General features: G+C 38.2%; 1 protein-coding gene across 1 annotated transcript; it reads left to right on the top strand.

The window, feature by feature from the left end:
- The first annotated feature begins 1110 nt into the window (after positions 1 to 1110).
- Positions 1111 to 19194, top strand: LOC140228888 (uncharacterized). Its single transcript, XM_072309158.1, has 3 exons — positions 1111 to 1734; positions 18167 to 18262; positions 19144 to 19194. Exons 1-3 carry the CDS (start codon positions 1111 to 1113, stop codon positions 19192 to 19194), a joined length of 771 nt encoding a protein of 256 aa, XP_072165259.1.
- Positions 19195 to 20921: the final 1727 nt, after the last annotated feature.

Below are 20921 nucleotides of genomic sequence, written 5' to 3'. Positions count from 1 at the left end.
CAACCACGCAGCGATCTCCCCTCGGCCCGCCCGCTCCAGCGAGAGATGCATTCGCACCCGGGCGTGGCAAAAAACAAAAAAGACGAAAGAATTAGAAGGGTAGAAAAAAAAATGGGGAGAGGGCTAAAAAATCTCAGCATCAAGGGACGATTTGTTAATTCTGAAGTGTACTTTTCACCGCTTCATTAATCTAGAAGAAAGAAAACACAGGCCAGAGATAATTGTCTGCGGCTTAGCGAGATATGTTTTTGTCAACTTTTATTATCACTCTGGGCTGCTATTTTCATGGATAAGAAGGACTTTTCCCTAAGCTATTTTTTTTTACTGAATGTTTCATTGAACCGAGCTTTCGTTTTTCCATTATTGTTCTGTCATGCCGTTGGGAAAGGAAGTAATAGTTTCTCCCTCGCCGAGTCTTCGTCAGCAAATTGGGCGATTCCACCGATATCTGGACATGTGATGTACCATTGTCCAGCGACATTATAAAGATCTCTGTTGGTGTCTGGTGTGCCCCTTTTCAACCTGGCCCATTGTGGACGACACACCAAATTATTTCATATGTCAACAGGCTTGCTTTGGCATTTCTTTATTTCTGACTCTCTTTTCAAAGAAAGTCCAACACAGGGCTAACATTCTACACCGAACAAACTTGTTAGATTCCTGTATCTCGAGAATTCGAATTATGGTGTGACGGTTCAAAGTCGTAGCACAGAATATTTCGAATATAGATTAAGAATGAACCTTTGAAATTAGAGGGAAAAGGGCAGTCGACAAACTTCAAGACACAAGCCAAGAGTGATCAAACTTTCTTCGCTATTCACGTTGACGCATGCGCATGATCGCTACGTCATATCCAGCAAATGATGACGTCATGATTATATGCAGGACAGAGTGAAAAGCTGATGCATAATCGTGATTGCATTCATCTCTAGATCGGTGTTCACCTCATCTCACTTCTCCAAGACATCCTACGAGCTCTCCATCATCATTACTTTCCTCTCTTCTAAAGATCAGTGCACTACGAATTCAAATAAATCTTCGGATATTAAAAAAAAAAAAAAAAAAATTCTCGTCGACAATTCGACTCATCGTGCCAAGTGCGTCCCTACCATGGCCGCCTTAGTTCAGCATCCTCCAACTCAGTCAGTGTGTTCCATCCCTCAAATTGCTTCAGACATTTCCAAAGCCAACATGAGCACCACGTGCAAAACAAGATCGCAAACAAATACTTGCAACATGCAGAAACTGAAGCGCAAGGGGGCATCCCGGAACCCGTCCTCCTCAGATTCGGCGGCGGGCGGTGGAGGTGGGAGCGGCAAGCCAGCGTCGGCTCGACAGCCGCCGAAGGAAAAAGAGCCGCATCTCGTTCAGCGGAGGAATGCGCGAGAGAGGCGCCGCGTGCAGCTGGTTAACGAGGGATTCATCAGACTGCGCCGAAAGATACCGACGGAGCCGCGCAACAAGAAGCTCTCGAAGGTAAAGACACTCCGATCGGCCATCAACTACATCCTCCATCTCCAACAGATGATCACCGACGCCGACTCGCAACAGCAGAGGATGGTCGACTTCGGCGGGCATCATCATCCGCATCACCATCACCACCATCAGCAACAAGGGTACGGCTTGGGCATGGCTGGTCTGATCGGCCACTCTGCCGGCTTACATCATCAGGTGCAAACTCCAGCGGTGGGTAGTAGCTACGACTGGGAGCACTACGCGGACAGCCAGCCGATGGTGAGTAGAATTTCACGTCAAAAATAATGACTTATATTCAGTTACACGTCGTACCAATGCAGCATTCAGTTTTGACATTCTCCGCGACAGCATCAAACTTTAGTCTGCTTAGTTAAACTTGCGGTGAACTTTTTTTAAGGTTTCTCAAAAGAAATACGTATCGGCCTCATAATATTCAACATTGTTCATCAAAACCAAATTGTTATGAAGGCCAGCGAAAATAATCAGTTCAATAATAGAAATCAATTGTTATTTCTTCACCGTACAAGTCGAGAGATGTCTCTCAGATTACAATACTTTTAGTTCCTAATTTTATATGTTGCAGATTATACCAAGCCAAATTAAAGGTGTAAGTAGATACTACTGAAATGTAATGCAAAAATGTCTTTTTTGCCCTTTTCTCAAATCATTAATGATTTCAATTGAGATGACATATTTTTAGTGAGGGATCTATATCTTTTGTTAATTATGGTTTCGTCATCTTTGAGTGACAAGTTGAAATTGAGTTGACCAAGTTTTTTAATCTTGGTGTGTGTGGGTGGGGGTGCGTTTGAGCGTGTATTAGTTATGATGTAAAGTCAGTTTGTCAGCTAAAATTGGATTTGATAGAAGAGGCTATCAGCTTTTTCAAGACATAGATTCTGATACATATTTTTTTTTAAATGAATATTACATGGTGACTAGTACATGAACGGGAAGGTGTAGGTTATTGTACGCATTTTCTTTGGCTTCGTCGAATTGTTTTTGTGTGTGTGTGTGTGTGTGTGTGTTTGTGTGTGTGTGTGTGTGTGTGTTAAAGGGGTGGTAGAGTATTGGTGGAGCCGAGGATTGAGCTTTTAACTTTTTGCGAGATATCAAGAAACCACCTGAAATGTTACAAACCATACCATTCTAAGATATCTCGGCCATTTCAAAACCAATTTTTATCAAATAAACGTTGAATTCCTCTCGGAATTACATGCTCTTTGATATTTCACAAGAAGTTTGTAATTATCTCGTCTAAAAAAGTTAGAAACCTGAAGCCAGGTCTCAAACGAAACTATACCATACCTTGAAACAAAAGAAGGCATTAGCTGTCAAGAATTTTTCCCAGTACTAGACCTTACACTTCAAGACCGTTTCTGCGATAAAGCTCAAATAAGTTATATACATGTGCATAGTCACGATAAAGATCATAATCTCATTTTCTGATTTCTAACAAGTTATCTAAAGTATGTATCATTGACCTTGCAAAATTCAAGAATGAAAAAGTCTCTGAGGGAAAGTTGTGTAGTGTACAAAAAGAGTATCATGTCAGAAGATATTAAAACATAGAAAGTTGGGACAAGGCATATAGCTATATGAAGAAAAGAAAAAGGTCCCTATAGTTGTTGGCGGATGGAATTATAACCATGATATAACCATTAAGATTTTAAAACTACAGTTAAACATTTCTTTCCATCCATCCCTCAAAAAAAAAAAGATACTTGGCCGAACCCTTTTTTTCTCCACATCTGACAAACAGTATGGCCTTTTATATGGCATGTATATTACTTACGTGTAATTGTTTCCCATAAAGTACCTGAAGTAAAAACAAAAACAAAAACATAAAGTATCTGTAATTCAGGAAGATATATACAACATTATCTCTCATAATAACTCTCCGTTCCCAAAAAATATTTCTCAGTTTTTTGTTTTTTTTTTAACACCAGAGAATCGTGAAAAAAAAAACAATTAAAGAATATCTTTCTGCGGCAAGCCCAACTCAGCTTAGAACTGATCACTCTACCGAAGGAAATGCATCACACTATAATTAAAAAAAGAGACAATTCTAGATAAGAGATTGTGCTTTCAGAGGTATTTTCAGAGAAACAGAGTCAAACACTTTTTGCATTCAAAATGTCTATTGCGTGTAGAATCCTGACCAAAGGTGAAGGAGAGAGAGAATGATTAAATACACGCCACATGCAGAAGATCGTTTCATTTCATTCCATTTCATTTCATTTCATTTCATTTCATTCCATTTCATTTTATTTCATTCCATTCCATTTCATTTCATTTTATTTTATTTCATTTCAGACAAAAGTATAAAGCATACAATATGACTTTTGCATATTCAAGAGAAATTGATGGAGCTCATCTTTTTTTAATAAAACAAAACATAATTTAAGGAAATGCATAGGCAAAATGTAACTAAATCGTATGAAGGAAAATATGTAGGAAATGGAGGGAATTGCTGAAAGCCTATAGCTTTGCAACTGATTGACAAATTGCCCTACATCGACGTAAATAAGCACTGAATTGATCAGTGTTTTAGTAGTAGCCATGATAAAAAAATCATGGGCGTACATACTCGAGCAGGATTCGAACCTACGACCTCCTGATCACCGGACAGGCGTCATCTCCACTAGACCACCGAGCTTTCGCCCGACAGCAAGTGTTGGTTCTAATCCTTATAGCATGCAGCGGGTACTGCTTTGTTATTCAAATTTATGAAATTCTTCCGTCGAGATGTTTTCATTGCAACTGATTGACAAATTGCCCTACATCGACGTAAATAAGCACTGAATTGATCAGTGTTTTAGTAGTAGCCATGATAAAAAAAAGCCTATAGCTTGTAGAATGCAGTCCCCTCGTGAGCACCAAATAGTAGTAATAGTCAAACGAAGCAATGAGACAATATTCAGGTGCGAATTTCTTCACTTTGTCTCCCTCTACAAATTAAATTTATTCAGATCGCAACTGCTGATCTGTAAATTAACGATATTGCCTGAGAAACAGAGGGAACATAAAGCAAATCATATGCACACAATCGCACACACAGACAGAAACAAAGCAGCTCTCTTGCATGAACACCATATGCTATCAGTACTTCGTGATGAACTCCTTATGTACTCAGCGCAATTTGTTGATTTTTCGAAGTTTAAGATTCATACAAAAACGCAGCATGCAAACCAGATAATATCCGAATAGAAAAATGTTGATATATCACTCAAAGAGTAAGCACGTATATATACCTGCAATCTCATACACTGATGCGTGAACTTGGAATAGGTCAGATGTTTTTTTTTTCCCATATCTTAGACAGTGTTGAGCGACAAGATCATGCTTTATGCGATAGCTTGAGTTACGAATTCATGGAAGATATGATCAAAGAGTAAGCACGTATATATTATACCTGCAATCTCATGCGTAAACTTGCAATAAGTCATCAGATTTTTTTTCATATCTTCAACAGTGTTGAGCGACAAGATTATGCTTCATGCGAAAGCTTGAGTTACGATTTTATGGAAGATAATCCATGATCAACGAATGGCGGATGTTTTATTTTGCCTAATACTCAAGGGGAGACGTGAATGCATTACAAAGATGGTGGCGCTAAATGCATTAATGGGACAAGATTATCATGACTCGTTTATCTAGTGATAAACTAGATGATATGATAACACAACTTTAAATCTTTTACATTTTTACCGCGATGCCTTAGACATGAATTGTTGGTCTTTTTTTCCATCTTCCTTTCAATGTCATATGTCAAATGTGTAAAAATCAAAAGAATAGGTTCATTAAGCTCAGAGATGGCTAATTTCTAAGTGAAAGGTTTTTTTTTTTCTTCAGACATCTAATTGTACTGGGTTCGTCGAATGTAAGCGCCGTTATGAATAGTTTTCCGTCATTCCACAATCCAGCGAGGCAGGTGTTTTTCTCCACTGTGTCCTTCCCGTTGCTCGCGCTCTTCCCGCTCCCGCCAATGGAGGCCCGCGATCCGAACGGAAACCAGGGCAGGTGAAACCGAATGCTGTCCGAATCTCTAACGGGGAGGAAGCGATAGAAGGCGAACGAGAGAGAGAGACTGTACGGGGGACAGGGAGAGAGGGGGGAAACTTTAACTAACTCCTTGCTGTCAACTATAAATCCCCGCTTCGTTATTTTCTTTCAATTTCGGACAGATCAATACGTCAAGCTCAGGAATCGGAGAAAGATGCAAACATCCAATAATCCCGTGATGTATTCACGTTAGCATGGGGGGGGGGGGGGGGTAGGGAGTCTTTTGGTAAGGCTTCTTGAAGAAGAAACGGGCGAGTGAAGTTCTTGTGAGTGGTACATGGTTAGATGTTCCATCCAGCTTGTCATACGGCAGTTTTTGTTCCTCATGTTTTGTGTCTTTTTTTTTCAATTCTCTCGCAGAGAATTAGAAAGAACACTTCAATTTTGTGAAAACATCACACCATGGGTGCACTGTCTTTCCTCCAAGCAATGAAATATCATTGCATGCTAAGGTAAATCTATATATGAAACTGAAAGTTTCCTTTGGTGAGAGTGTTTACAGGAAATCAACCAGAGTATTCTTCTTTGTCGCATCCATTTGACGAATGAAATTCAGTTTTGCCATTTTGGTTAAGAAGCATATTACTAACGAAAATCTAGTATAAAGATAAGATCACACATCATCTCAACTATATAAGGTACTTCATTCAAGCAGAGCTGTTGAGGTTTTGCCCAGCGAAAATATTTCATGGAATAAGTAGTCGTTTTACACGAATTGCTTTGATGGAGCGACCTTATTTCGTACTTCGATGACATCGATGTCGTAGCCTAAGTACACAAGTGTGTCCTTAACCTTGCTCGTCCTTTGACTAGCCGAGCGTATCCATAAGCAGCCTCATCTCAGAAGGCGCGTGGCAGCGGGCGCGTGTGCACGCCGAGTGTGCGGGGTATGACACTGTGATGTTATGATAATAGCAGTCATATGTTTACACATGCTGCAGTTATCGCAGAATTAGTCAGACATATATGGATGAAATAGTCTTCTTCTTTTTTTGACAGAAGGAAAAGAATCAGGTTGCCTCGACCACTTAAAAGATACACATATCATATATGTTATTCCACAAACTGATAGGGTTTTCGCTTCTATGTTTTTGCATGGTGAATGCTAACCCGAGTCCGGTAATTCCTTCCGCCCCTTGACCAATGTGACGGGATTGTCCTATGTGGTAATCACAAACCCTTCCTCGGACTGCGACCAGTGGGAATAATATTCGTACTTTAATATTTCCTGGCTCTCTTTTTCATCACTTCCTCTCTTACCCGATGTATGAATTTCATCAAGTTATGATAAGGCATTATTCCGGAGGCACGGGTGCTTAACCAACGGCAAATGCGGGTGACACAGGGGCACGTGCGCGCTGAACCCGCACAATACACTTATTACCCGGTGCGTGCCACTCCTGAACCACTGCAAAGCCGCTTTATTTAACTTACCATAGCTCAGGGTTCGACCTCATAATTTTGTTTTATGGAGGAATAATATCAAATCATAACCGCTCGACGCAATACGAAATCAAATAATTATATCAAGGAAAATAATTTTGTCACGAATTCCAAATGCATGACCGCTTCTCAAATCTACAGGCATGCAATTTCGAGGGGGGGGGGGGGGACAGTTTGCAGCAATTATCCATAGCATGTTCATTGTCATCATTTGGCAAATAGCTTTAAGAATGTGTTTACGACAATTATCAAGTAACATTTTCAGAATGTAAATTAATCATTGTCAATAGTCAACTTCGTCAATATTATTCTGTATCCGGAAATTAGTGCACGTGATACAAATTTATAGTAACAGCTCATTCCTATGTTTTAAAAGGAGATTATCAGTTAAATACTTATGACCGGAAGTCTCTGTTATCACTATGTTATGTTATCAGACGATTTACTTGGATTTTCCATTGCCACTCATCGGGTTATCGCAAAGTGCAAATTCGTTTTTGCCACCAAGATATCTCTATATAGCGAGCTAAACACTAATTATGTGAATTCTTTTCATAGGAATGTCCACACCAAACTATCTCTGTTTTCTTTGAATCGTTTTCTGATGTTATGCTCGTTTCTTTCATCAAGATCTTCAAATCGCTGACCACATACAAGCTTGGCTAAACCTTTATATACTTTATGAGCGATTGTCAGATCTCATGCCGCTTCCGTAAAGCGTCTGTCGCCGTACTTTGTAGACCTTTAATTTCCGGTTTCTTAGAAAATGTACTTGCCAGGAAAATGTCTGTCATAATGCATCGGTTTGATCACCTTTTTTTTTTTTTCAAAACACTCGCCAAGTTTCCTTATGTATGAACTTGAAGTAGAAATACATCTGTCAAAATAACATTTTCTCTCCTTCCAATAACAATCATTGCCTTGTAGGCGCTGATTGCGCGAAAATAGACATAGCTATATAATCGAGGATGTTTGATTAAATTTTCGCCGATTGAAATACCGACTTTGAAGATTTACATGTGCGTTTTTCTTGAAAGGCTGTGAGATCTCTGCAGCTATCATCTCACCTTCATACAGGAAACCTGGAAAAATAGAACGCTGGGGATGAAAAGGGTTTGAGTCGGGCTATTGGAAAAACTCTCGGCGCGTACTTCCAGGGCATACGTGCCTTGACACCGTTGCCGGAGCTACCGCCAGGGACTGCCGCCGTGGCTTCGCCAGACACGGCGAGCTGTTACCAGCGGGTGGGCCAGCGAATATTGTACAGCGGTTCGAAGCACGTCGGACGGCAAATTTAGTCAGGAGTTTAGCGTGAAAGCTGCTCCAGTTCATTTTGATTATTCAGACGGTTCCTTTTTATCTTTCCCCTGCAATCTTGATGCCAGACATTGAACACGGTGTAATGAAGAAAGGCTTGCTTCAATGCATGCATTGTTTACTACCAAACAGCAGGTCATCTCATACAGTTGGAGAGAAAATTTGCTGAAGCGAATTTATCTAATTCACTTGATCGCTGTATTTCTTCTTAGTTTGCCTTGCATCCAAAATACTTAAAGAGTCCTCACGAAATGTTTCAATAATATTCTTGGAAGAAGGTTATTTTACAGTTTTATTGAGGAAATTTTGAAGAAAGAAGTTTTCCATAAGGAATTATAACAAATTCACAGTACTTCCTGAGAGTTATGATGACTTATTCATATCATTAAGGTTTATCTGGATAAACAACGCTTTTAAGTAGACTGTAAATGAGATTGTAATACTTATTTATATATACTTACGATCGAACATAGGAGAAATGAGAAATGCGTTGTATTTAGTAGTGCTGTTCTATGTTATAATTGCATCATTTCCTTTGATTTCATTTCATTTATTTCATTTTTCATTTCCGACAAACAAAAATGAAATCGCAAATTAACAATATGAATTGAGTGACACATAAAGGAAGTCATGGAATAATGATTTCCCTTCTCATTAAAAGAAGAAGAAGAAGAAGAAGAAGAAGAAGAAAGTGTACAAGATTTTAAGCAGATATACTTCAGAATATGAAACTGACAGAAAATATGGAGTTAATTATTTTCCTGAGGTGAAAAAAATAATGTTCCATTGTCAGCTAAGTTTATGAGGCTTTATAAAATAAATGTGAACCGCTAAAGAGATGATACAGAACAAAAAAAAAAATAGGGACCTCTAGTGTTCTTTTTAACCTTTCTTCTACTTCTTGTTCTTCCCCTTCTTCTGCTTTTTCCTTCTCCTGTTTGATCATTTGGTTTTGGTAGCTAATATCATTCCCCTTGTGGATTGGTTTGTGTTAGACACCACACATCGTCAAATTAGTATAGACACGACACTGCCATCCATAAATCGTGCACCACTGCGCTCTACACACACAATTACGCGCGCCTGATTACACTTACAAAGAGCGCCCCTGGAAATCTTCAATTGCTATCTGTCTTCAGAGACAGTGTAAGCCCAACAACATCTCTGTCAGACGAATTCACATATGAGGAACTTATGGCAATTATTGAACAGGGAAATTAACAAATCATACGTGTCATGACCCAAGGGAAATCCGATCAAAAATCACTCTGGACATAAAATCGACCACGATTAATTTACCGGTAAGTCATATACTTACTTAATACTGGCATTCGCACGTACATGTACGCTATGGAATGATCAATAGAGGGGAAATTATTAAAGGTCAAAAGAAGCAAATTATAACACTTATTACCCTGAATCAAATTTCTAAGTACCTGAAATTACTTCTGAGCAACTTTTAGTTTTTGAGTAGGGCCTAATTATTCATCTGACATTCATTAATTTTGAACATTTCAGATATTCTTCTCTTCGGACTAGATCTATACAGTAAACTGAAAATTAAATGAAATTTAATGTAATTATTTCATTATTAGCTTCCAACCGAACACTATTTAGTGCAGGTGCATCGTTTCATTTCGAAGTCCAGGATTATCATTTCATGTCCTTGTTTCTGCATCTCTTAATTGTTTATCCGTTTAAATTTAAGGATAAGCCCTGATTGTTTATAACAATCAAACATTTGTTCATCGCTATGTTCATCGCCAGCATGACATCTACACACGGTCCTTTCATTCAAACATTCATTCATTCATTTTTTTTCCCATCTCCAACAAAACTTGTAAATACTATTTTTTTTTACATAAGATATAAGTACATAATATTTCAACATTACAAAATATGATAAATAAAAGTTATGGATATACAATTGATAGGGTGAAAAAGATAAACCACAAAAAGCATTCTGACGTTTAGAAAATGCGCCTTCTTGGTGGATAAGCCGAGACTGATCACAGCGTGCACATGCATCAAGTTCAATTTCTGTTCAATTTCAGTTCCTTTTTTTTAAATTCCTTCCATTGAACATATTAATACAAGAAAACTACAAATGATCTTGAGTAGATACCTAAACATTGATTGACTTTAAGATGAAAATTAGAGGTTATCAAAGAATAGAAAGCAAATACGCGTATAGTTTCAAACCAAACTTGTTACATTATCTATGTTCTGAGGAAAACAAAAAGAGAAATGAGGAGTCCACTAAAAAGCAGTGCTTGTATGCTGTGGACAACACATGCGATCGGCCTAAAACATTTATACTTTCTTTTAAGTACAAAAGTAAAATGTAAAGTAATTCAAAACAAGGCAGGCATTACAAGACAGAGAGGATAGGGAAAAAGGCAACACAAAAATATTGTTCACATCGTCTTAAATTAATCTTTAGGAAGTATAGAATCATAGTAATTTCCATTGAATGCGTCGGTCACGAAGCACGGGTACTTTAATTTTAACCTCGGTCCTGCGGAAATGATTCCCAGTTTCCCCTTCACCTGCTCGATGCTTTGCAGTGAGCGAAAGTCCCTCTGTTGGTGTTGGGAGCGGGGCGATTTCTTTTGAGTCCAGCATAGCCTTAAGCGAATGGGACTGTAAAATGCTAATTGCTCTGACCGATCGCTGGGCCATCGTGGTTTTCTTTCTTGCTTTGTCTTATTTCTCTCCCTCTCTCTCTCTATCCCTCTCTCTCTCTCTCTCTGCTTTCTATTTCTTTTATTTCTTTCGGGTTTTTTTTTTTAATGGAGAAAGAGATAAATGGCATGAAATTCCACGTCATCAAGATTACAGGTGCTATAATAAAAAGTGTCCTTATGATTCTTTTTTATCCACATAGAACGTCATGGCACATTGAGGTATAGTACAAATTGAAGTCAACCTGTTGTTAGTCTTAACAAAATTAACATTTTTATAGCTTTTATATGAGTTTAACTATTTCGACACTGTCAACTGATTTGTCCGTCGTGTGTTTGTAGGGACAGCCACGGACCTCCAATGAAATGGACGACGAACTACGCTTTTACAATCTACATTTATTAGTTGATACAAAGACATGGATAATAAATGTATGTACATCAGAGAATATACTGCAATGTTACTTTATTCTATTGTTCTGTCACCTTCCATTTCAGTGACGTACTAACAGGCCTATAAATATCATAGATACTTTTCGTCACAGTATGTGGCTAAACACGCACTTTTAATGAGACATGAGCTCAAGCGCTTCAGTGAAAATTCGATATGTGTTTTTTTGTTTTTTTTATAGAACCTACAGGAGTTTCAGCAGACTTTGAGTGGTATTTTTGAAATCTAAAAGTCAGTGAATTTTGTTGAGTATGAAGCTTTCTTAAAACACACACTCACACACCCGTAGGAGGTAAGAGCTTTAACAACTTGTATAGGGAATAATGTCTTTCCCTCATTACAAACAAATTTTTTGTAAAGTGAATGATATATCCAACAAGACAAGTTTCGGCTAAAGATGAGTCCTTGTGCAAACTTTTGTGTCATTTCACTGCTTTGCTCTTTCGTAAAATATCACGTACGCCCTTATGCAGCTCCCTGGATTAGAAGATTATGACATGACTTATTCGTCTCAACAAAATCTAAAAGGAACTACGATCTCTGAAAGTGACATAATGGCCATTAAACTATGCCATTGGCTGTCATCAATCATGAGATGATATTTTATTTACTGACATCCAAAAAGAGTGTTGTCTTTTATCTTGAATCTTTCAAATCCCCTCTGATTTTTTTTTGCTGCCACTACTGATTATACATATTTAGTAAAACTATATTTAAATATAATTATATTAATTTGGAGTGTCATCAGATTCAAAATTACTTGCAGTTAGTATAATTCTTATTTTGCAATGCATTTTTTTTTTGTCATAGCATTATTATGACTGTATTCTAATTTCTCCAAATGTTTATGTTCATTGTATAGTAGTAATATTGTACTTTCAAATTTATTGATGTTAAGTTTAAGTAATGAATAGATAACTTTTGTAAAGTTCTTGGAAACATTTGTATTGAACCCTATCTAAGTGTAAATTAGTATTGTTATTATCATTACATGCATTGTAACATTATACCATTATCAATGCTGTTGATACTGCAATTGATAAAATCACCATAGAAATAAAGAAAATACCCTCACGTGAATTTTTCAAAGCAGCGGTGAAACTTTTTTCTTTTCACAAATGTAATGATTTATTCTTAATCATGATTATGCCTATAGAATAAATCAGCTTGATGTGTATTCAAATATGCATACTACCTATATAGCTGTTTAACACAGTGTTATAACAATATGTTGATGTGAAGAGCACAGAAAATTATCATGGATAATCATAATGCGTTTCATAATTCAGTAATTATCATCATGGTCGTCATCATCATTACTTCAATTGTCATAACAGTCTGCATAATAGCATGTGTCCGAATTCCCCAAATTTCATGAGGACTGTTGATTTTTTCCTTCCATTTTTTTAAAATAAACTACACTCTAAATTCCTTAGATTGAAATAGATTGTAGTCAGGGACCAATCCAAAAGTTGAATTGAAGTTTTCAATCTAATAGAGTTAGAATTCAATCTTATTCGATTGAAACTTTCAATCCAATTTTGGATTGGTCCTGACTACAATCTATTAGACTGACTTTCAATCCACGGAATTTAGAGAGTAGCATTGCTTTTAAAGGCGATATCTCTTCAGGGGTTTTTTTATCAGGTTTTCGTTTTTCTGTTGTTTTACATTTTAATTATATGCCGCATTTCATAATTCTATTGCTGGTTGTTGCATTCTCTTTTTTCTTAAGCTTTTTGTTGTTTTTGTTGACGTTTCATAATTTCCATCCAGTGAGTTCGCGGGTGATGGCACTAGGAACGCGACCAGTAGAGAGAGCTTTTGTTTTCATCTCCATGGCTGTGTTGTCTTTATGAGGGAAGGGGCGGAAAAAGAAGTAAATCTAGATCATGCAGCTGATAGCTGACAGCGGGCGAGATCTAGTCACTTTAGAGCCTCCTAATCGTGGACCAGTCTGATTATGACCTCTAGATTCCTGCAAATGAATGTTGATGTTTCCTGATTAAGTATTCATAATGATTGTGGGCGCCTCGTGCCTACGGAACGAGATAAAAAAAATCCCAAGAAATGCATTCAGACGATGAAAGCATGTTGTTTTATCTCTCCATTCAACAGTAGATTTCGGCACTAAATTTCTCTTCGCTTACGTTTGACATCCCCGACAAAGGTTCGGGTGACAAAATTAAAAACATCGTCACGGTTTGGGGGCTTAGGCACCAGCTCCCGGAAACGGTGTCTGTTTAACTGACCAAAACCATCTACCAGAACTACGGCATCATGGGATCGCAAGACAACGGCACCGTTTCCTCCGATGCACCCCCTCTTCCTGTCCACGGTTTGTTCACAACTCGGATACAGTGCACACATACAAAGGCAGTGGCGCCGAATTGTTGGTTCAATGCGGAGATGCGCGATTCAACCCGCACACGCGCACGCACGCGCGAGCGAGTAGATAATTTATCGTGGTTCTATGGAAAGCTAAGTATCGGTGAATGGGTTATTGGGTTAAATTAAAAGGACAGTAATTAGCGGCATTAGCGGTCTATCATATGCTCTTGTGTGCGGCGGCTATTGAATAAAGATATGCCTTCAACACGCCATCCACTACAGTTTCAATAGTAGCAACAGGCATGACGGATCTTTTTTTTTTTTCCCTCCCATTCTCTGCTTTCATAGTGCGTACGGGCTTGCAATCATTGCTTTTGTTAAGTGGAGCACTTGAAATTCCTTTCGTCTTGTATGTCTTGTTCGAGGAAAGCAAGCGTTTTTTCACAGCTAAGAACAAACACAAAAAACAAAAACGAAAGCTTTGTTTACATGCCTTTCATTCTTTATGAAAAGTGCACCGTCCTTTGGCCTGTAACTGAGATGTATATCAGCTAAGCTCACACGACGTGGCCTTAACTTCAACTTAACTTGTACTTAGCTAACTTCGATGATAACAAGGAACCTCTAACTCTTCCAAGTTAGAGAATGTGTGAAAGTAGTTCGTATAGTTGCGAGCCTATTTGCGATATTATCGATATAAACTATTATCGATAATATCGTCAGTGTTAGCATGTCGATTGACGCCATCTCTCATTATGTAAGCTAAGTCAAGGGTTTCTAAAGAAACAAAAGTGTTTCGTCATGTCCATACCCTTGTCCTAGAGAATCATGTTCCTTTGTGAAACTTCCTCTATGTTTTATTCTAAATCGTTCTATCAAGGTACGCCACGACTTTCTGCACAAATTCCCCATCTAGGTCGGCAAATGAAATTAACAAAGTTGTCGATGATTTACAACTCTTGAATAAACATGTCCTCAAAATATCACAATAAATACTCATGTTTTGCACGGTTTCTGCGTTAATTTATAGTGAATCTACACGTAGGACGTACATGTTTGGAGAAAGAGTTCTTTTAGACATTGACAATCGCCCCAAAATCGTTTCACATCTTGTTCCATTACTGCCACTTTGCAGTGATATTCTGATTAACAACAGGTGCAAAGTCCAAAGTGTCTTTTTCTATTCAGGCACCATGCCATATATCATTGGTTAAGCTTTTTCTATCACAAGCATAGGCTTATCAAGAGTACTATTTTCTCTCTTTTTTTTTCTTTTCTTTCTTACTCTCGAAGACAAAGTTAAGACAATCGGTTCGGATTGTACAAGAAGTATGGCGGGACCTATATAAAAGGAAGCTTGTTCGGCTGCAAGCCCATAATAATCATTGTTAGTGAATGAAAAATGGAGAGCGGATAAGAAAGTTCAGACCAGATCAAATAATAATGCGAAATAAAGGAAATGAGGTACACCTAATATAGGCCTATGTGATAGGCTATAAACTAAAGTAAAATGAGTGATCCTAGGCTGGAATATGACTTTTCGTTAAAGCCCGAGACTTGTTCTCTTGAGAAGCCTGTTTGGAATTCGACATCGATGAACGGCTACTATCTGTGTTAGGGATGAAAATGTAATCAATGAGAGCGAAGAAAAAAAAAAACTGGGATTGGAAATTAACTTGAATGTCACTTAAGCTTTAAAGGCCATGGGCAAATAAAAAATAATGCTCCATTCAAACACCTACGTCAATCAGCATTAGCGCTTTTAACTCTGTAATCGCCAAAGTTTTACCACAAAGTGAGATCGAACCCATCAAATTAACTGTCCCACATACCCATAACCCCACGTCTTCCTGTTCATGTTATGTCAGGCCACCATAATAATTAACGCGTGGGACTACATCTTAGACTTAAGCAGGTTCCTTCTTCTCTCTTCTCCCCTGAATTAAGTTTACGCAGTGTGTACGACCTTTCCTGCTTAATATTCATCGGTTTTCCCTCCGGCAGTTTCTGTCAAGATCATGTTCAAACTTGACTGATATTGGAGAGATTAGCGGTGAAGCTTGTCCGTTGTACACGAGGCGTACAAAGCATTAAGACAACAAAAAATCCCACCGCCCCCGTGAGGGGGGAAAGAGGCTGTAAGCGTGTGCGAGTGTCTGTTATTGTCCACCAGCCGCTCGGCTTCGCGTGCGCCGCTTCTAGCCCGATAGACATCAACTCGAGCGTCGCTTGTTAATGGCGTACCCGGGGACCGCCGAGTTAAAGAAGAAAAAAATACTGGTCTTTTAGGGTAGTGCGTTTATGTAGCAGACAAAAGGGGATATAATAGCCCCAGGCTAAACATATTTCTGATCTTGTTCTGACAGAAACCAGAATCGTTTCAAATGTCATGTTTTCGTCATATCACGGGGAATACGACAAGTGTAATTAAGGTCTACAGGTATAGAATTACTACTTTTACGTGTACCTCGTGCTGTCCGTTCATAGAAGGCACGGTGAAACGTAAGAAGAAATCAATGAAGTGATTGTGAAGAAATCATAACATTTATACGATTCGCCCCCAATACTATTTTCATTGCCATTACATGCAACTGAAGTTCCAGATGTGACTCTAATATTTCATATTCTTTATTTTGTTTGTGTTTGTTTGTTTGTTTGTTTGTTTGTTTACTCTTGTTTGTTTATTGAAGTTGGCTGTGATTTGTGGTGGATTTTCGTGTAGGTTTTAACCACTTTAAAAAAGAGGAGTATTATTACTCCGAGCTAATCTTATTGGGAAGGGGGGGGGGGGTGCAACAAAATGTGCATGAGTGATTGCAGCACCCACGCTATATTGTCAATGTTATTCGACAAAATTGATTTTTCCAATCGGAGTAGTGGGGGGTTAGGCTCTTCTTAATTACCAATGATTGTTGTTGGCCATTGTTCTCTTAAAGGGAATTTCCATGGAAACTCAATGTTTACTCTCTCGGTGACTTCACCATCACTTCCACTAATCACTTGTGCAAATGAAATCCTGTATATCTCGCAAACACGTCGGGCTGTGCTTTCACACGCTGTTCACACATCAATTCTCGTGACGTCGTAGAAGTTGCTCTCATAATTTCCAAAGACAAACTTGAGGGGGGAAAATGGTCGCCTCCCTCAATAACAGTGATATAGCTCGCATGACTTTATCCGAATACGAATTCTTGCAATTTCCCTCTTAAATATAACTCATGAAAATGATTATCGTCTAAGAAATCTCATGGTAAATGGATCAATTTACATATCACAGAGCAATGTGTGGTTTTATACATTTCGAACTAATCATTCGCCTCAAGAAAAAAGGATAAAAATTATGATAAAGTCATAAAGAAAAAAATGTCCGTTTATTGCCAACGCACAAAGTCAAAACATGGTTCAACTTCAAACTAAAACGAGCCTAGATTTAGTATGCTTGTTCTGTTCAGAGTAATTTTATTTTATGTTATATATGCAACCTATATCAATATCCTTAATGTGAAGTCAATTAGAATAGGGTTCAATTGAATACGTTGATAATGTTGGACGTAAATTTTATGAGACACACCAGATCAAAAGGCATGCGAAGATGTGACTGGGAACTGTCAGTATAACTCCTCGTTTTTATCAAAATATTTCCTTAAAACGATTATTCAGGAATAAAAAAAGACATGATAACGAGAATCTCGTGTGATGAGAGTGATGATAATGGTGATCGCAGTGATTTTTTTTTTTTTTTTTTGGTTCTGCTCCTTCGTTACTCCATGTTTTATCACGAGTATAATATGACGAAACATTCAGAATTATCAGCAAATCTTCTGAGCCCCAAAGAATATGAGTGATTATTAGCTTTGATTTGCTGAGTAAAATGAAAAACAATCTCAAACCCGAGGTAGTGTAATCACGTCAGGCTATTAACATCATTCTGAATAAAACACCACCCGATCCTACTTGTGTCAAATTGGAGTAATTATTCTCTGTCGAGATATTAATAGCTGCACCAAATCCGCGCGGCTGGTTACTCCTCGAGAATGAGGCGGGAGGAAGTGTTCACTCGAATTCCGCAGAAGAGACAGAGTAAATTAGGAAACTCTAGGGCTCTCAATCAAAACTCATTATCGACGACTGTTTTTGTTCCTTGTAGGCGATTAAAGCGACGAGCTCCAAGTCTTAACAGTATATATATTTCGTCAAACTCAGGACGCGATCCATCATTTCTACTCTTGAGGAGTCTATAAGGGGGTAATCATGGTAGGTTGTTGGTGCTCTGTAGTTAGAACCACCTTCCAACCCTCCTAGGCATCTAGGCACGCAAGAGAATAAGACAAAGTTTCCACAGCGTTGCTAAATACAGAAGCGGGGACTGTAATTTCATCATTCCAAATCTTTCCACCAGGAGAAGGAAGGGAGGATATTGTGGTTAAACATGCGAGAGGCCCCCGAGTACGGCGCGGCTAGTGTTCGACTCGGGGCGACGAAACTACGCACGTGGGTGATGGACCCGCGTTCAGCCAAAACTACTCGGCGTGGATGAAGGAAGAAAGCCGTATTGATGTTGCCTTCCAAGGAGCACAGGAATATTTCTTTCCTTTTGTTTTTTGGGAGGGGGTGGGGGTCATTCCAGCTCAAAATGATGTTTATCACAATCATTTTCGAAAGCTTTGGACATCCATCATCAAAAGAGTTGTGGTGAGAAAGACAAACAGCAGAATTAAAATGTGTCAACCAGGCCATGTGGGGTCTCTTTTGCACACTACCGTCGGCAATCAGTCCCAATCAGTTTTGGTGTTGAAACATAAATGTTTTGGCTTGCTTTTTATCCAACATGATGCGGGTGTACGCGTAGGGATGAATAGCTCACGACCATCGAGCGCAAATCTTCCACTCAATCATACTTATCTCGTTAAGTGTTCTTCACATTACCACATCCAATCGAGAATGATTTTTTTTTCCCTTCAGCTTTGACACATAGCAGAAAGATATATATATTTTTTTTTTGCACACTCTTTTACAAAACTGCACATCAACAATGTTTTACCCTGAATTAACGCTGGTATCAAATATTTGCCCATGAATAATTCATTGCTATAGACGTGACAGCAATAACTAAACCAGTAAATATATGATATTCTTAACTCCATTGAGCCTGTATTATCATATCTTTTTCAACATGTACATGCATAATCTAATTTTCTTTATACGTAGATTTCGCTTAACTTTCTTTCAGTGTGGTGTTTATATCATTTCTTTTCTATCTATTTCACTTACGCTCATTTTCTTTTCATTAGATTTTGTCAGGCAGGAAATGGATTGGAAGTAGTCTTTACAAAACACTTAATTTTTTATCTTTCTTCTTATTTCATATTTTAACAGGCCAACGGTTACGACTACCAAACTGATGTACAAGGGGGCTACTACTACTGAAAGCTCTTGCGAAGCTAGTTGCCAATTATCATCACAGCGCTGGTCAGGGACTCTTGGAACTCCTCGTCTCTTGTTTGAAGAAAGAATCGCGCATTGTGGGATGAAAGAGAGGCGTGTGTGCAAGAGAGAAATGGTACATAAAGAATAGAGTAAAAGAAGTTGAAGGACCGAATAAAGACTTTCATATGCAATCATTCTTCTGCAGTCGTCATCGACATGGACTTCATCGTCGCCCCATCTCGCTGTCACCATTTAGTCGTCATCATTCAGTCAATCTTCACCAACTACGTAGTTGTCATTATTTGCTTGTTCATCGAAATGGATGTTTATATCAATTGACATACCTTGGGAGACTCAATGAACTGTCTTGTTCATCGGTAACGTCGTCATTGGTATGGTTCGAAAGTAATACACTGCATTAGAAGTTATATACTGTATTGAAAATAATGACTCCTCTACCAAACGTTTCAGGTAAAGTGAGAACAGAATCTTTCGACCCCTTCTCTTATCGTAATGTGAATTTTATGATGACAAAAATACCAATGTCAGTTGTTACTAATGTAATGCATTTAAGCTAAGTCACTGTGTTGAAAGCTCTTCATATCATGTGAACATCAGTCTGTACAGTTATGTGTTTGTTTGTTTTTTGTTTTTTGGCTTCTTTTTACCCACGAGGAATAAAAGAACATGAGAAACGATTCAGCACATTTCTTTTTTTTTTTGGTACAGTGTGTGTGTGTGTATTTTCGCGTGTATGATTACGTAACGTACAGCATACTTGAGAGTGCAGTACATTTCCAATGCCATATAACAAGTTATCAATATTTGAACAATTTTGGTGCGTGAGGGTGAAGGGCCACGTTGATGGCCAGTGTGCGTCCGTGTGCTGAAGGTAGATATGTCCGTAATGTGTGCGCAGGTGAGTTCCTATAAAACATTTGCCTCAAGCAAAGTCATGTTAAAAATAGATTTGTATTCAGCACCTTTAAACCGATTTTCATTGTTATTTTTTAAAATCGAAATTGAAATAATTCAAAATGCCAATATTATTTCCTGTTTGGAAGAGATAATTCTACATCATTCTGGAATTCAGACATAATGCGAGAAATCGACTTTCTTCTTAAAGGTTCTCTGAAATACAAATGCATGTTGATTTGTGTTGATTTATGATACCATCAACACCACTTTTGCGGTGAAACGAATATCTAGAAACATGTCATATATTCTTAACTAATTTTTCTTCTATTTTTCTTCAGATTACTTGGATACGCCCACAAAAAATCCTTCCTAACCAATATTCCTGTTGTGACCTCATCTGTCAATCATTGCTAAAGTACTGATATGTTTAACAAAAGACATTTGAATGCACCTTCCCCTCGACTCAGCATAACTTGCATGTTCCCTCGCCATGTCTTTTGTTGTTCACATTTATCACAGAAACATGCAAGTCCATGAAAATGATTATTAAGACGTTAAGTTCCAGTGGATTTGCCAGAGCGGGAAAAGATGCATAAGTGTGATGTATGCTAGACTTCTACATTTTATGAATTCCGTTTGATAGGATGCTTTGCAATGCGAAGAGTGAAGACGCAAAGACAATGGAGTGTCTCATGTGATACTTTGCATGATGTGTAAATTACCAAAGAATAATCAGTCACTATATTCGTCGACAACTTGTGTAGTACTTACTTAAAAACTTGTGCAATATTCAATGTTTATTGTACTGT

The sequence above is a fragment of the Diadema setosum genome, chromosome 5 (assembly GCF_964275005.1).
Source record: "Diadema setosum chromosome 5, eeDiaSeto1, whole genome shotgun sequence".
Taxonomy (NCBI): Eukaryota; Metazoa; Echinodermata; class Echinoidea; order Diadematoida; family Diadematidae; genus Diadema; species Diadema setosum.
This window is presented reverse-complemented; position numbering and strand designations above follow the sequence as displayed.

Coding starts and splice junctions, on each gene's coding strand:
- LOC140228888 (XM_072309158.1), top strand. CDS start 1,111: ATGGCCGCCTTAGTTCAGCATCCTCCAACTCAGTCAGTGTGTTCCATC. Junction 1,735..18,166: donor ACGCGGACAGCCAGCCGATG/GTGAGTAGAATT, acceptor TCTTTCCACCAG/GAGAAGGAAGGGAGGATATT. Junction 18,263..19,143: donor CGACGAAACTACGCACGTGG/GTGATGGACCCG, acceptor ATATTTTAACAG/GCCAACGGTTACGACTACCA.